The 12,562-nt window shown below is 37.7% G+C and overlaps 1 protein-coding gene across 2 annotated transcripts in view; it reads right to left on the bottom strand.

Annotated features, from left to right (window-relative positions):
* Positions 1-1,225: 1,225 nt before the first annotated feature.
* Positions 1,226-12,562, bottom strand: part of rgs7a (regulator of G protein signaling 7a) — a 65,886-nt gene continuing 54,549 nt past the window's right edge. The window contains exons 6-18 of one of the 2 annotated variants that reach the window (XM_042502495.1): positions 12,218-12,269; positions 11,201-11,265; positions 10,797-10,873; positions 9,464-9,545; positions 8,439-8,513; positions 8,168-8,266; positions 6,878-6,939; positions 6,241-6,351; positions 6,023-6,148; positions 4,248-4,434; positions 4,048-4,137; positions 2,108-2,144; positions 1,226-1,777 (exon numbers count right to left, since the gene is read on the bottom strand). In XM_042502495.1, the coding sequence (XP_042358429.1) occupies positions 2,124-2,144; positions 4,048-4,137; positions 4,248-4,434; positions 6,023-6,148; positions 6,241-6,351; positions 6,878-6,939; positions 8,168-8,266; positions 8,439-8,513; positions 9,464-9,545; positions 10,797-10,873; positions 11,201-11,265; positions 12,218-12,269 (1,047 nt within the window). In that variant the 3' untranslated portion in view covers positions 1,226-1,777; positions 2,108-2,123. Of the gene's footprint in view, positions 1,778-2,107; positions 2,145-3,851; positions 4,138-4,247; positions 4,435-6,022; positions 6,149-6,240; positions 6,352-6,877; positions 6,940-8,167; positions 8,267-8,438; positions 8,514-9,463; positions 9,546-10,796; positions 10,874-11,200; positions 11,266-12,217; positions 12,270-12,562 lie in introns of those variants that run through there. The other variant, XM_042502494.1, reaches the window with a different exon arrangement.

The following is a 12,562-nucleotide window of genomic DNA, read 5'->3' on the forward strand; positions in this document are numbered from 1 at the left end:
TAAATCATTGCATGCATATACCCAGACGCACTAACAGGGTGCTTTGAAAAACGCCACAACTCACATTCCTTGATGCAACTGAGACAATAATGTTTGTCTGTTCTGTGGCTCTGGCTAAGCTGACCACTGGGCACAGAGACTGAAAACACTGAGACTGTCACTTCTGCCATCAAAGAGAGGAAACATCAACAGACCCTGCAAAACCTCAGATGTCTGAACAATAACCCCTTCAGCAGACCAGAGGATGATGACACTTTTGCATGACAAAACTTCATTTGTTCGCAGAGCACTGTGGTGCATTTTGCTGATCTGTGTCAAGGAGTCGCTGATTGCTGAAAGGAGGCAGATTCCTGCTGTAGGAAATAATTTAACACCCTCTAGTGGCAGAAAGCAAAAGTGCATTATTCGAGCACTACCATTAGATTCTTTAACCCTTTGAAACGTGAAGAAAATTGATTCCATTTCTTTGGAAAAAAAACACATGGAGAAAAATGCATTGACCCACTTGCCAAAAAAAAAATTCCACAAATTGCAAAGAAATTTGTGAAAGGTGACGATTAAATGACCTGAAAATGGTTTGAAGAAGTGGGATGGGAGTTATTCAAAAAGTCTATAGTGAGTCTATATTGGGTATAATGACTATAATTTCATATATTTCAAATTATGTAACCAGAACATGTTTTTTTTTTTTGAAGTAGGTGAGTGTACACATGTATATTTTTTTAAATTTAGCAATTTTTGAGTCATTTTCTTTTTCTTTTTATTGTTGGTCTTTACTTCTTTTTTCTACATATTTTCAGGTAATTTTCTTGTAACTTTTTTCCCCCACTAATTTGCTCAGGTTTCGAAGGGTAAAACCCTACAGAAAGAATGTGATATTGCTAAAGTGGCTCTTTGTATTCTCAAAAGAAAAAAAAAATCCAAACTCAGGCCATAGTAACAGATAGAGGGCCAACTTTAATAATACAAGTAAGTAAAAGTGTCTTTAAATATGGTATAAAAATAAATGCAGGAGAGAATAACAAAGAATTATGTTCTACATAAGACAGGAGACAGCATTTTTGTATTTTTGAATGTGACTTTACAAGTGCAATGAAAACCATATGTGCTAATTATTGTAGTGCAATAAAATAATGCAAAGCAAAATAAATGCACAATAAATAATCATAATCATAATAATATATATGTATATATATTGTATATTCATTCTGCACAACACTTCCCATAGCATGACAAAGTATCTGTGACCTCAGATCATGTAAAGCGATGACATTGGTTAGAGTTATCAGTTTACGCTGTCATATATTTTTTCTATGTGTTTTTTTCTTCTTTTTTTTTTTCTCTTTTCTCTCTGACATCATTTGTTTCAGCTGGAAGTTGAGAGAGGGGGCTCCAATGCCAGCAGTTATGATGGAAAGAACTGGAACAACTTGATTTGATTTCCTTAAAATAACATTTTTCATTTTTCGCCAGTTCGTCAGTGTCCTCACAAGTCCAGCAGTGCCTCCTTTCTGAGAATACTGGAAATATATCAGGTACTGTAAGAGGAGAGAGAAGAAGGAACGTCCTCTCCATGGACATGCAACATCCGGTGGACAACAGACGAACAGACGGTCCGGCTCATCGCCCGGCTGAGCCAAGAGCGGATGGACAGACAATGATGACGAAGAGATGAGATGGTTCCTCCCTCTCCATATCTCAGAGAGAGAGAGAGATGGCATTGATTTTAGCATGATGGCACACGACTGGTCAGCCTCTTGGATGCTAGTGGTTTCCCCTGCACCAGGAGAAGAGAAACAAGACAGGTGGAAAAGAGAATGAGGTCAGTATGTATATGAAAACAAGAGAGAATAAATAAATGTATTTTCTGTTGAATAACAAAAGGAAGAGTCACACACATGATACTGGACACTTTGTATTGCATGCATTGTGCAAATGTATCATTTGAGTGTAAATGTAGCATTAACTTATAATGTGTACATTTAAAACCAGTAAAGATGCTCAAAAAAGTGTCTATCACAACTTAACTACATTTATTCTCAGTATTACAGACAACATAACAACAAATGACAATATACAGTATGCATAATTTTGTATTGAACATTACCTGGAAGCAAGAGCCTTCAGAACAAGTTCTTACTTTTCTACAAGGACAAAAAAGACATGTTAAGTAATTTTACCATGCAGAGGATTCAGGAGGACATATTTAAATTATAAAATTCAAATAAATACAAGAACTGTAATTTTAGTTCAGCCTACCTCAAAACAGCAAAGAGAAAGAGTACTCCATCATTATCCACACACACACACACACACACACACACACACACACACACACACACACACACCCACACAACCACAATATATATATATATACAGCCACATATTTGATTTTTTTTTTTTTTTTAAAAAGCTATAATCCAAAAATCTTCTTTGCCAAAATGACAAGCAGAGAAGGTATAGGAGGTGTAAGACAGAGCCGGTTTAAACACATAAATACACCTGTATAACTCTGAATTATTCATCATGTTATGACAGCCTCTGTGTCTCTGCTATTCATAATGGTTTCTGCAGGAGTCCTGATCAGCTACTCCATCATCCACACCTGAAGCAGACTCTACTAATATGTTTTATTCACTCACTCTGCCCGTCATTGGTATTGATGGCATGCGAGTGGCCTTTTTGTTTGACATGGTCTTTGACCTAGTCTGCACCTTTAAGCAACTCTCCGACCTACACCGCTGCACTCTGAAACTTAAAATCCATTTCAGATACAGAACATTTTTGGAAGAGATATTTACCTGCCACTGGATTAAAGATGTATTTCACTGCTGGAAAGATGGTGTTTTCAATAAATGGGGCCGTCTATGCAGTACAAAAATCCTCTTTTTGTGAATTACTTCCTGAAACTTGCTCCCACTTATTTTAGATTTGTAAATTTGAATATTTGATATATCTTCTAAATTTTCATATTCTCAGATTTAAATATTAAATGGAAATATTAAACTTGGGTACTATGATTCCAACAATATTAATGCATTTTTCTCCTTATTGATCAAATTATACTTCTTGCCAAATTTCACATTCACAAATGTAAATTAACAAACTAAAAACCTAATTTTTTTTGGTATGTGGTAGTAAATGGAAAAATAGTTGTCAACATTTTCTTCCTCACACATAAAGTCACTTGTGTGTATGGCTGTTGGCCGGCAACAACTAGTGCTGCCTAGTTTTCTTGTTTGATCTCAGATTTTTCAGCCACTTTCCCCACAGGAAACAGGAAACAGTAAGGCAACTACTTCCTGTCACAAACTCTTGACAACCTACAACTACCAGAATGCATTGCACTGGGCAAAAAAATGCTCCTGCTGGTGGAAGTGTTGCCAGTCAGAAAACAATGTGGCAGCTCCCTGGTAACCAATGAAGGATTACAGCTAAACGGTGAGATAAAATATGTTTTTGAAAACATTTAGGCAAAACATAAGCAATATAGTGGCAGAGTCTTGGTTTATATGTGATCAGAACTGCCTAATTTTCCAGTTTGGTGTGAGTTTGAGAGAGAGAAAGAAATGAGACGGGTGGCTCTTATATCTAGCTCAAAACAGACTAGCTTTTGTTTAGGAGTTAATAGACACAAACCACAACCAAAAGAAACAGAAACACAACTCTATCAGGATGCTCATGCTGAATCCACTATGATATTTTGCCCCTCAGTGGTCAAAAATATCTGTATGTATTTACTGAGCTGAATTTCAACAACTCTGCCCCTGCAGAAGAATATATGTCACTACAGGTGAGTGCAACAGCACCTAAATTTGCACACTTGTTTTGTATGTGAATGGATTACTGGGAATGGGCTTAAAGTGTGATTTAACAGAGTTTGAAAAGGCATGACTGTGAGTGCCTGGCGGGCAGGTTTCGGCATCATTGAAGAGTATGTGCTTAAAGCAACACATGTTGTAAGCATGCAATGTCATCTACATGTAGTTCACTGCATCTCATTTTGTTTGAAACTAAGACGCTTATCCGAAGTTTTGTGTAGTTTACCTTCTTCTTGGCCTGTAATAACTCCTGGTAGGCACTGGAGCGGATGAAACGGCTGTAAGAATCACTCTTCATCAACTTGTAGATGTGTTCCTGTTGTGGAGACACATATTGTAAAAAAAAATGTACAAAGAATAACATTTCTATCCGAATGTACAGTGGAAATATGTGCCACAGCAGAATTAGCAGAATATTTTTTGCACCTGTGCATCCTCAAAAGCATAGCGACCAGGATCTTTGACATTCTGGGTGGTTTTGTCGTAGCTCTTGGAGTCCACGTTGATGGCACTGGGCGCTCCGGGGGCCAGAAATTCCTGCCAGATCTCTTGAACCCGGGTTGGAACTTCTCTGATGGGACGCTTCTTTAGCTCCTGGACCGCTAGCCAGAACCTACAAGCCAAAGTCAAAGGTAATTAATACAGCACCTCTGGACCACATATTGGAAGTGGCATAAGTAATATTTAACTATGTAAATCAGTCTTTTATGCACAGCTATTGTTAATGAAAATAATCTTATTTACACCCCTTTCCATTTCACATATTGCATGATAGCAGCATCTTTCTTGTTATTAAAACAACCATTGAATCAAAGGAGAGTTCAAACAAAGCTCAGCTGACTGAGATATTAAATTATAATTCAATTACACTGACCACACTATCAGCTCTGGGCAGGCAACAGTACAGGCATGCACCATCAGAGGGAGCAGGGGAGCTATTCTGCACAGTGGTTGCTCTATTCATATTTAGCTGTTTGCATGCATCTTTGATACTCTGCAGTATTCCTGTTACCATGAATAAACCGATTAGCATAATATTCCTGCCCACCTGTGTTATTCTAGCCACAGCTACAATTGTGCATATTTAAAGAAGAGGCTGCATCCACCAGCTCTCTCTGCTTTAAAGCATTTTATTGTTCTTATAGCACTTCTTATAAATGAAAGAAGGAACAATCTCAGCAGTAACAGTGATAGTTGTTAGTTGTTTTTAAATCATAGAAAACTGATATTCAGTTATTGCAGTCTAACCATAAGGGCATGTTTAGTGCAAATCCATATGCTCCGTGTTTCTGTGCGCGCTTCATATAATGTATCATTATCATTTCAACAACAAAAAGCATGTTCCCACGAGAGTTAACCGTTTATTTTGGGCTTAAGACTCGGTTGCGGTTGAGGGGTACAATTAGCAAAGGTTTAGGCAGCTGTAAGGGTTGTGATTAGGCATGTGGCAATTACGGTTAAAGGCACAGTCTGTAATTCAAATCAAAACACTTAACTGGATCCTGTTATCATATTAGCTACATTGATTGACAAGCAGTGGTAAAGTAAGATAAGTAAGTGCATCTTTTAAATATATATTTTACTTTCAAATGTTAAGTTTATTTATCTTATTTTGTAATATGCTTTTTTTTGCTCTTTGCACCAGTAAGAATAGCCATCCAACAACATAATATTTGTGCAATGACAATAATGCATCAAACTCGCATGAAGGAATCACATAAACAAACTTAAGGGAAATATATACAACCGATAAAACAACAGCAACAAAAATGAACCTCACCACCTTACTGTCTACGCAATGTAACTTCTTTGTAAGCCATTTTCAAGATGATAAATAGACAGATATTTCAAGAGTATATAGTTAAGAAATATTTATCTCAGTGGTATATTTAATTAAGTACTGTACTTAAGTGCATTTTTTAGGTACTTCTGAGTTTTTTCAATTGAGTCAATTTAATTTTTCAATTACATTGACTCAAAAGCATTTCAGAGGCAATCACACTTTTTTTTTACTAATCATTTGACAGCTTATCTATTCCAAATTCTAAATATTGACAGAAATTTTTAATTTTTATTGTAAATGCAAATCAGTTCCAAATAACAGTTATCGGTCTCATTGCTACTAATAATCTGTATCTGTATCAGCCCTGAAAAACCAATATCAGTCGACCCCTAGTGTATGCGTGCATGTTGGTGAGTACCTGAGATTCTCTGAGCTGAACTCAGACTCCAGGAACTTTAGGAACTGCTCTCTCCCCACTGGATCTTTGAAAACCTCATCGATGCCAAAAGCCCACCTCTTTACCCTCTGCTGGCCCGGCTCCTTGCTGAAGGAGGACACAAAACAAAAGACACTTAAATAAATCAACTATTCTAGATATTTATCTGAATATATTTAAATCGTTTTCTGGAGACACACCTGGCTTCAAGCTCCCAGAGTGTGGTGTCATCTGAGATCCAGGGGTTAGAGGGATCTGGAGGCGTGAGGAAGGGGTCATATTCCACGTACTGCTCTGTGTAGCCCAGCAAACTGTATTATTAGGAGAAAATAGAGCATATAAGTGACAATCTGTATAAGTGGAGGAAATTTGATGTAACGCAATCTAGTTATCACGTCTGGTGAAATTATACTCCATGCCCTCTGACATCTCACTTCATGGTCACTATTTGTGAGCTTTAATCAAGGAGAAGTGAAATCCTACAGAGTCCTATTTTTGCCCTCGAGTGAATGCATTTCGCTTCCTTTGAAATCCTCCTCAGATTGAAATAAAGTTTGAGCCAGACAAGAGGGACTGACCCTGTACTTGGAAGCAAGGATAGACAACTCTGTGCTGAATGCACCTCTCTTTTCAGTGAGGGCAATGACAAATCGACACTTTGTGTGCCACCCCAGTATCTGGTATCGTCAGCGCTGACGCTCACTGAAGGCATTGTCTGAGCCCAATCACTCTCCAAGGTCATCGGAGCTCTTAATTCCACGCCATGTTAGGGCGTTTAAAGGCTCAATAAACAGATCGATGGCTAAACTGAATGAAGTCACAAAGAACATCGCTCACCTCTCCGCCACTTTCGACATTTTCAGTCGATGCCTGTCTAATTGCAATTGCCAAAAGGCGATCTGAAACCAAAGTAGGGGCAAATTAACATACATCACTTTTCACAAAAAAATTGATGCAAGTATATCTACACAGCACCTGGGTCATGTTTTTAATATCTGACTTAATGTTTGAACGTTAACCCTTTGAAACCTCAGCAAATTGGCTTGATTTCTTTCAAAAACATCGAAAGAAAGCAATGACCCAAAAATTAGCAAGAAATTAGTAAATCGTACAAGAAAAAAAAACAAACAAAAAACAAAAAACAAAGAACAGCTGTGCCTCTCTCATATGTGCCAGCCAGTGCAGTAACAGTGACTCAAAGAAATTAAAGTTTCAGCGTACACCAGCATGCTCAGGTTGACACTCATTTATCAATAGTTCACATTCAAAACAAAAGAAGGAGTGCAACTACACATTTCACATATTGCTTCATCAGATGCACTCTGTGTTTTATCACCATCAGCTGAGTGATTTAAATCATCACATGCTCATTAGCAGAGAATGAGACAGTCATACCAACTGTGGTGTTATTATGTAGAGTTCATTTCAATATAAATATATATTTTATAGGATAAAAAGATACAATTAATGTAAGGATACAGTGAACATTATATCATAATGACACATAAATAAAGTACAGAAAAATTATCTGAAAGTTAGTTTAAAAATAAGAAAACAAAAACAAAAAGAAACTTAAGAAATTAAGAAGGAGAATGTTAGAAAAACAGACAAGGCAAAAAAGTGTTGGAAAAAGTGCTTAACATAATAATAATAGTAATAATAATAATAGTAATAAATGATACATAATTCCATTAAATTATTTAATGGATCTTTTAAATAATTAAATATAGAATTTTGATGATTATAAATAACTGTTTTTTTTTACCAAGCTTTCTTTCCTATACGTAGTATGTATATATATATATACACACACTAAGTATTTGTGTATATATATATAATATTTGCAGTTTGTGGGAAGATTTCTTTTCAAGTTGCTCATTGCCTTTTCTCCCCATGTTTTAATGAGAAATCACTCCAATTTTTCTCAAATGTTTAAATACTTGTTTAAGGCGCCTGACAGCAGTACAACAAAAAAAAAGATGCTCCAGGTTTCAAAGGGTTAAACTCACTCACTTTAAATTGAAAATATGAACTATAGTTAAAATTGTAATGCTAGCAATGACCTTTTTATTATTCTAGTATTAAAGATCCTATTCTTAATTATAGAGTGCCACCTGCAGGTCTAACCTGTTCCTGCAGTTCTTCTTCTGTGGGCTGCTTGGCCTCTGGGGCGGGGGTGTGGGTCGGGCTGTGGGTACGGATATCATTCTGCAGTCCATACACAGACTGAGGAGAGAAAAAAAACCATAAAAATTAAATAGAAGTATCAATAGTAGTAGACTTATAGTTGCTGACAAGCACAGCGAGGAACAATAAGCCTGTCTGTTCATTTCTGTGTTTCAATGTTATCAACCCTGACCTTAAAAGAAAGGCGAGTCAGTGAGGAGATATATTGTACCTTTCTGGTTTTGTGGGGGTTTTTCATTCTGGATGACTTCTTTATGTCGACTTCCGTTGTATTCACACATCCAGGCTGAGAGAAGAGTGGGGAAAAAAATCAGAAAATCCAGTTAATTCAACTTAAATATAATATAATTACAACTTCAGCTGTTTGTGTTTGGCCCTCTAGCACGACTCCACTGACGGTAAAGGTGCAATTTCACCTCCGTGGTTTGAGTTTCAGGTAATCAAATCCAATTTGCTTAGCTGGGGTGTGATTCTGAGAGGTCCCCGGGACAATGCGTCAGATGCTGGTTAATTAAACATGGAATGTGCCGATTCCAGCAAAACAAGTAAACCAGCGGGAAATCAGAGTCTTAGTGTGCAAATTCTGGCTGATTGAACAAGTGGTCTAATCTAGGTCTCTTCCAGAAGAACAGAGCTAAGTAGCTTGACAGCGTCACTGTGAAATTTGAATTAATATTGATTATGTTGCTCCAAGGACGCATAAATTGAACTTATTTTCCAATTAAGCATGGAGCAGCGGCTTTCAGAGAAATGCAGCAGAGGAGACCCTTTAACCTCAGGGGGAAAATAAATGCTAATGCTAAGCAAGTGTGTATGAACAAGGTAAAGAGCAGCGGTGGAGCCGATGTGTTGTGGCAGTTATTGATGTGGCATTTCATGTGTAAGGCAGAGGAATGTAAGGAGGAGGGTTTACAGTCTCTTTACACCATTCCTGTACCGTATAGCTTGTGTAAATTACGTGAAGTGCGTAACATTAAAAACAGTATTCCTAGGTCACACATCTCGATGCACCCCTACTGCCTGTGAAATGTGAGAAATGGATTAAAATAACCCAGAGAGCGTAAGTGATATACCGTATCAACAGTATGTAGTTCTGATTCAGTGTGTGTGTGTGGTGGAGAGTGATCAGTGTGAAATTATTTTCTCAATATCCCTCACTTTTGCAGGAACAATTAAGATGATGTTGATAATGTCGGCAACAGCAAAAGTGACGACAACATCAGTAATTTCACTCACCACTGGTCTGTGCACGTCCCAGAATGCTCTTTCCTGACTGTCGAGAATTTTCCTCTCAATTTTGTCTCTTTTCTTATCCACTCTGTGGGGTAAAAACAGGGAGTTCAGAAAACAGAGCATGTAGCTAATTTCAGGACACGAATGATCCATTAATTCCATCACATGTTTAATGTGTAGCTCATCTTGTGTGTGGTAATTACATGAAAGTTAATAATTCACCTTCAAAATTACCATTTTATAGCAATTACTCTCTGCATATTAGGTTGAATTAATGGCGAAAAATGTATTTTTCTGAAATGCCTCCACCCTGAATGGAAAATCCAAAGAAGGTAAACATTCTTCATGAATTGAAGTCATTGGGGTCCATGTTTAACATTTATAAAACTACAGCAAAACATCTGTTCCCAGACTCTCACGCAGTAATGGATGAAGTATCTGAAAGTCATACTTGAGTAAAAGTACAGATATCTTACCAGAAAATGACTTTGGTAGAAATTATAGTCACCTATTGGAATAATACTTGAGTAAAAGTCATAAAGTTTTTTCATCACATTAAATGTAGTTAAGTAATGAAAGTAAAAGTACAAGTTAAATCTGTTAATAAAAAAGCAAGCAGTCAGAATTGTATTCTTCATAAGAAGTACTACCTTAAAATTGGAACCAACACTACACTTAAAGAACAACTAGATCTTTTTCACAACAAGATTTAAATAACAAAATCCAGTTTTTCCTTTCCTCCCATTCCTTCATTCATCCATCCGTCCCTTCCTCCCTCCTTTCCTATTTTGTAGGAAGTAACTAAAATGTTTGGGGGAGATATAGTGGAGTAAAGTATTGATTTTATTTAGGAGATTTAGTAATGTCAAAGCAGAAGTTTACAGAAATATGAAAATTCAACTAAATGTTAATTTAAAAAAAAGGTAATGAAAAAATAATGCTTTACATACATTAATTAGCGATGTTTACTCATTATGTTAATAAAAAATGTGCTTTGCTTGGCATTACCTTTCCCTTGAAACATATTTGCTGTTTCATATTAGTTTTATATAACCATAGTTTCTTGGAGAAAAGGCTTCCTGGCATGCTACCCAGCCATGCATGAAACTGCACTGGTGTTATAATGGTGGTGATGTTGTTTATTGTGGACTCTATTTACTTCCGTTCATAAAGATTTTTTGCCTTTTTTAGATTCTCCGCACACCATGGAGGCATGCAGAAAAAAATACAACAGTTTCCTCTCAAATTCACGGTAACACACAGTGAGTAACTGATATGCAAATACTAATTTTGCAGTTCCTTTAAATCATGTCAGAACAGTGTTATAGAAACCTACTTTGCTTGTGCTTCTGCTTGCATAAAAATGAACTCCCATTTCCTGGCGAAAGCTCTCTGTAGCCTTGCTAAGCTCTCCTGCAAGTAAAACAAAGAACAATATTGTGAAAAAAAAAGCTTTTGAGGGATCTGGCCTGATTATGTTTACTGCGCATGATGTGTACGGTGCACGGCTGGATGCCATCTTTAATGATCCTAGAATAAAAAAAAAACCTCAACTAACTCTGCGATTCATTTAATAGCTTTGGTAAAAGGAAAGTTAAAAAATGATGCAGTGGCACACAGAATAACAAATGTTCTCAGTGTCAGTGTGAACAAAAAGGCAAGAGATAAAGCCTGAGAGCTGAAAGCAGAACAGATATGTGAAGAGGGGAGCGCTGACTCTAAAAGACCTCTTTCACTTACCGCTTCATAGTCTGCAAGCTCCAGACGTGCTTTATTTTGCATTGTTCTTTTGCAGAGGTAAACAGCTGAGAGACAGAGAGACAGAGAGATCGGTAACAGAGGGAGAACGGGGATCTCGGCTAGGTTTTAACAGCCTTAAGTGGCCCTGCGTTTACTCATTTAATCCTCTCAACTGCACATTTAAACTGGCCTGCAAATCACAAAGGTCATTGGCAGTGCATGGTGTCTGAGCGCCTGTTACAGTGTGTGCTTCTGTGTGTGTGTGTGTGTGTGTGTGTGTGTGTGTGTGTGTGCATGCCTGACTTTTGATGTCTTCCTGCACTATCATCATCCCTTCATCCCTTTGTTAACTGACCATTATGTGGAAGCTTCATTATGCCATTACGCTGTTTTCATTAAGGGGCATCATTCATGTGAATCAGTTGCTTCATCTGAGACACTCCAACTTCCCCTAACGCTCACCAGATTATTCCCACAGCGAGCGTTAGCCCTTTTTTTCCCTCTGCTACAACTCAAACAACAAATGAAAGACCTGCAAGGCTACGACTATTCGCTCAAATCATTTTTGGCATTATGAAGTGTTTATCTCCACTCCGCTCTGCTGTAAACAATGAAGAGCTCATCCCTGTATCGCCATTAAAACCTTCAGCCAAGTGTGCACAACAGGTGCATGCAGACAAAAACATCCCTGGTTTCCTGCACTATAATCAGTCTGTGTGAGTCAGAGCGAATGCCTGAGGGAATTACTGAGGTTGCAATACACTGAAAATATAAACACATAAAATAGAAATAAGAATAACTGCACTGTAATTGATTTTAACTGTGGGCCGAGCAGCTAAAATGAAAGGTGATTTTTGCAGTTGCATCATTTGTGTTTCATCCTTTGAAATTTTGGCAACAGCAGCAGTAATAGCACATCTACCGGACAAATTCGCTACACAACAGTCTGTATCTTTAGCCTCTTCAGCACATACTGAACAGAGCAGGAATACGACTGTAACAGCACAGCTCTCTCACCATAGTCTGTGTTTTCTGGTTCCCAGCAGTTTGATGGCCAAAAGTATGGAGTCTGAAGGGAAAAACAGGTCATTAAGAAACAAAACTAAGCAAAACCTTAATTCTTTGACAGCACACAGTCAACCACATGGTGTTTTGGATCAAAGTGTGCCCTGCCATGCGAGGTGGGCATGCAGTCACAGCCTCGCATCTGTCACAATAAAACATTTTGTTGTATAATGGGCTTGGCCGAAAGTCTAAAGCACATAAGCTCCTTTCAGCGAGCACAGAGAGCAGACCCCAGCATGAATCTTGACCCTCCTCGGAGCGACACTATATGGACTGGACTGGCTTCAGATGGAAAGC

The sequence above is a fragment of the Plectropomus leopardus genome, chromosome 15 (genome assembly GCF_008729295.1).
Source record: "Plectropomus leopardus isolate mb chromosome 15, YSFRI_Pleo_2.0, whole genome shotgun sequence".
Taxonomy (NCBI): Eukaryota; Metazoa; Chordata; class Actinopteri; order Perciformes; family Serranidae; genus Plectropomus; species Plectropomus leopardus.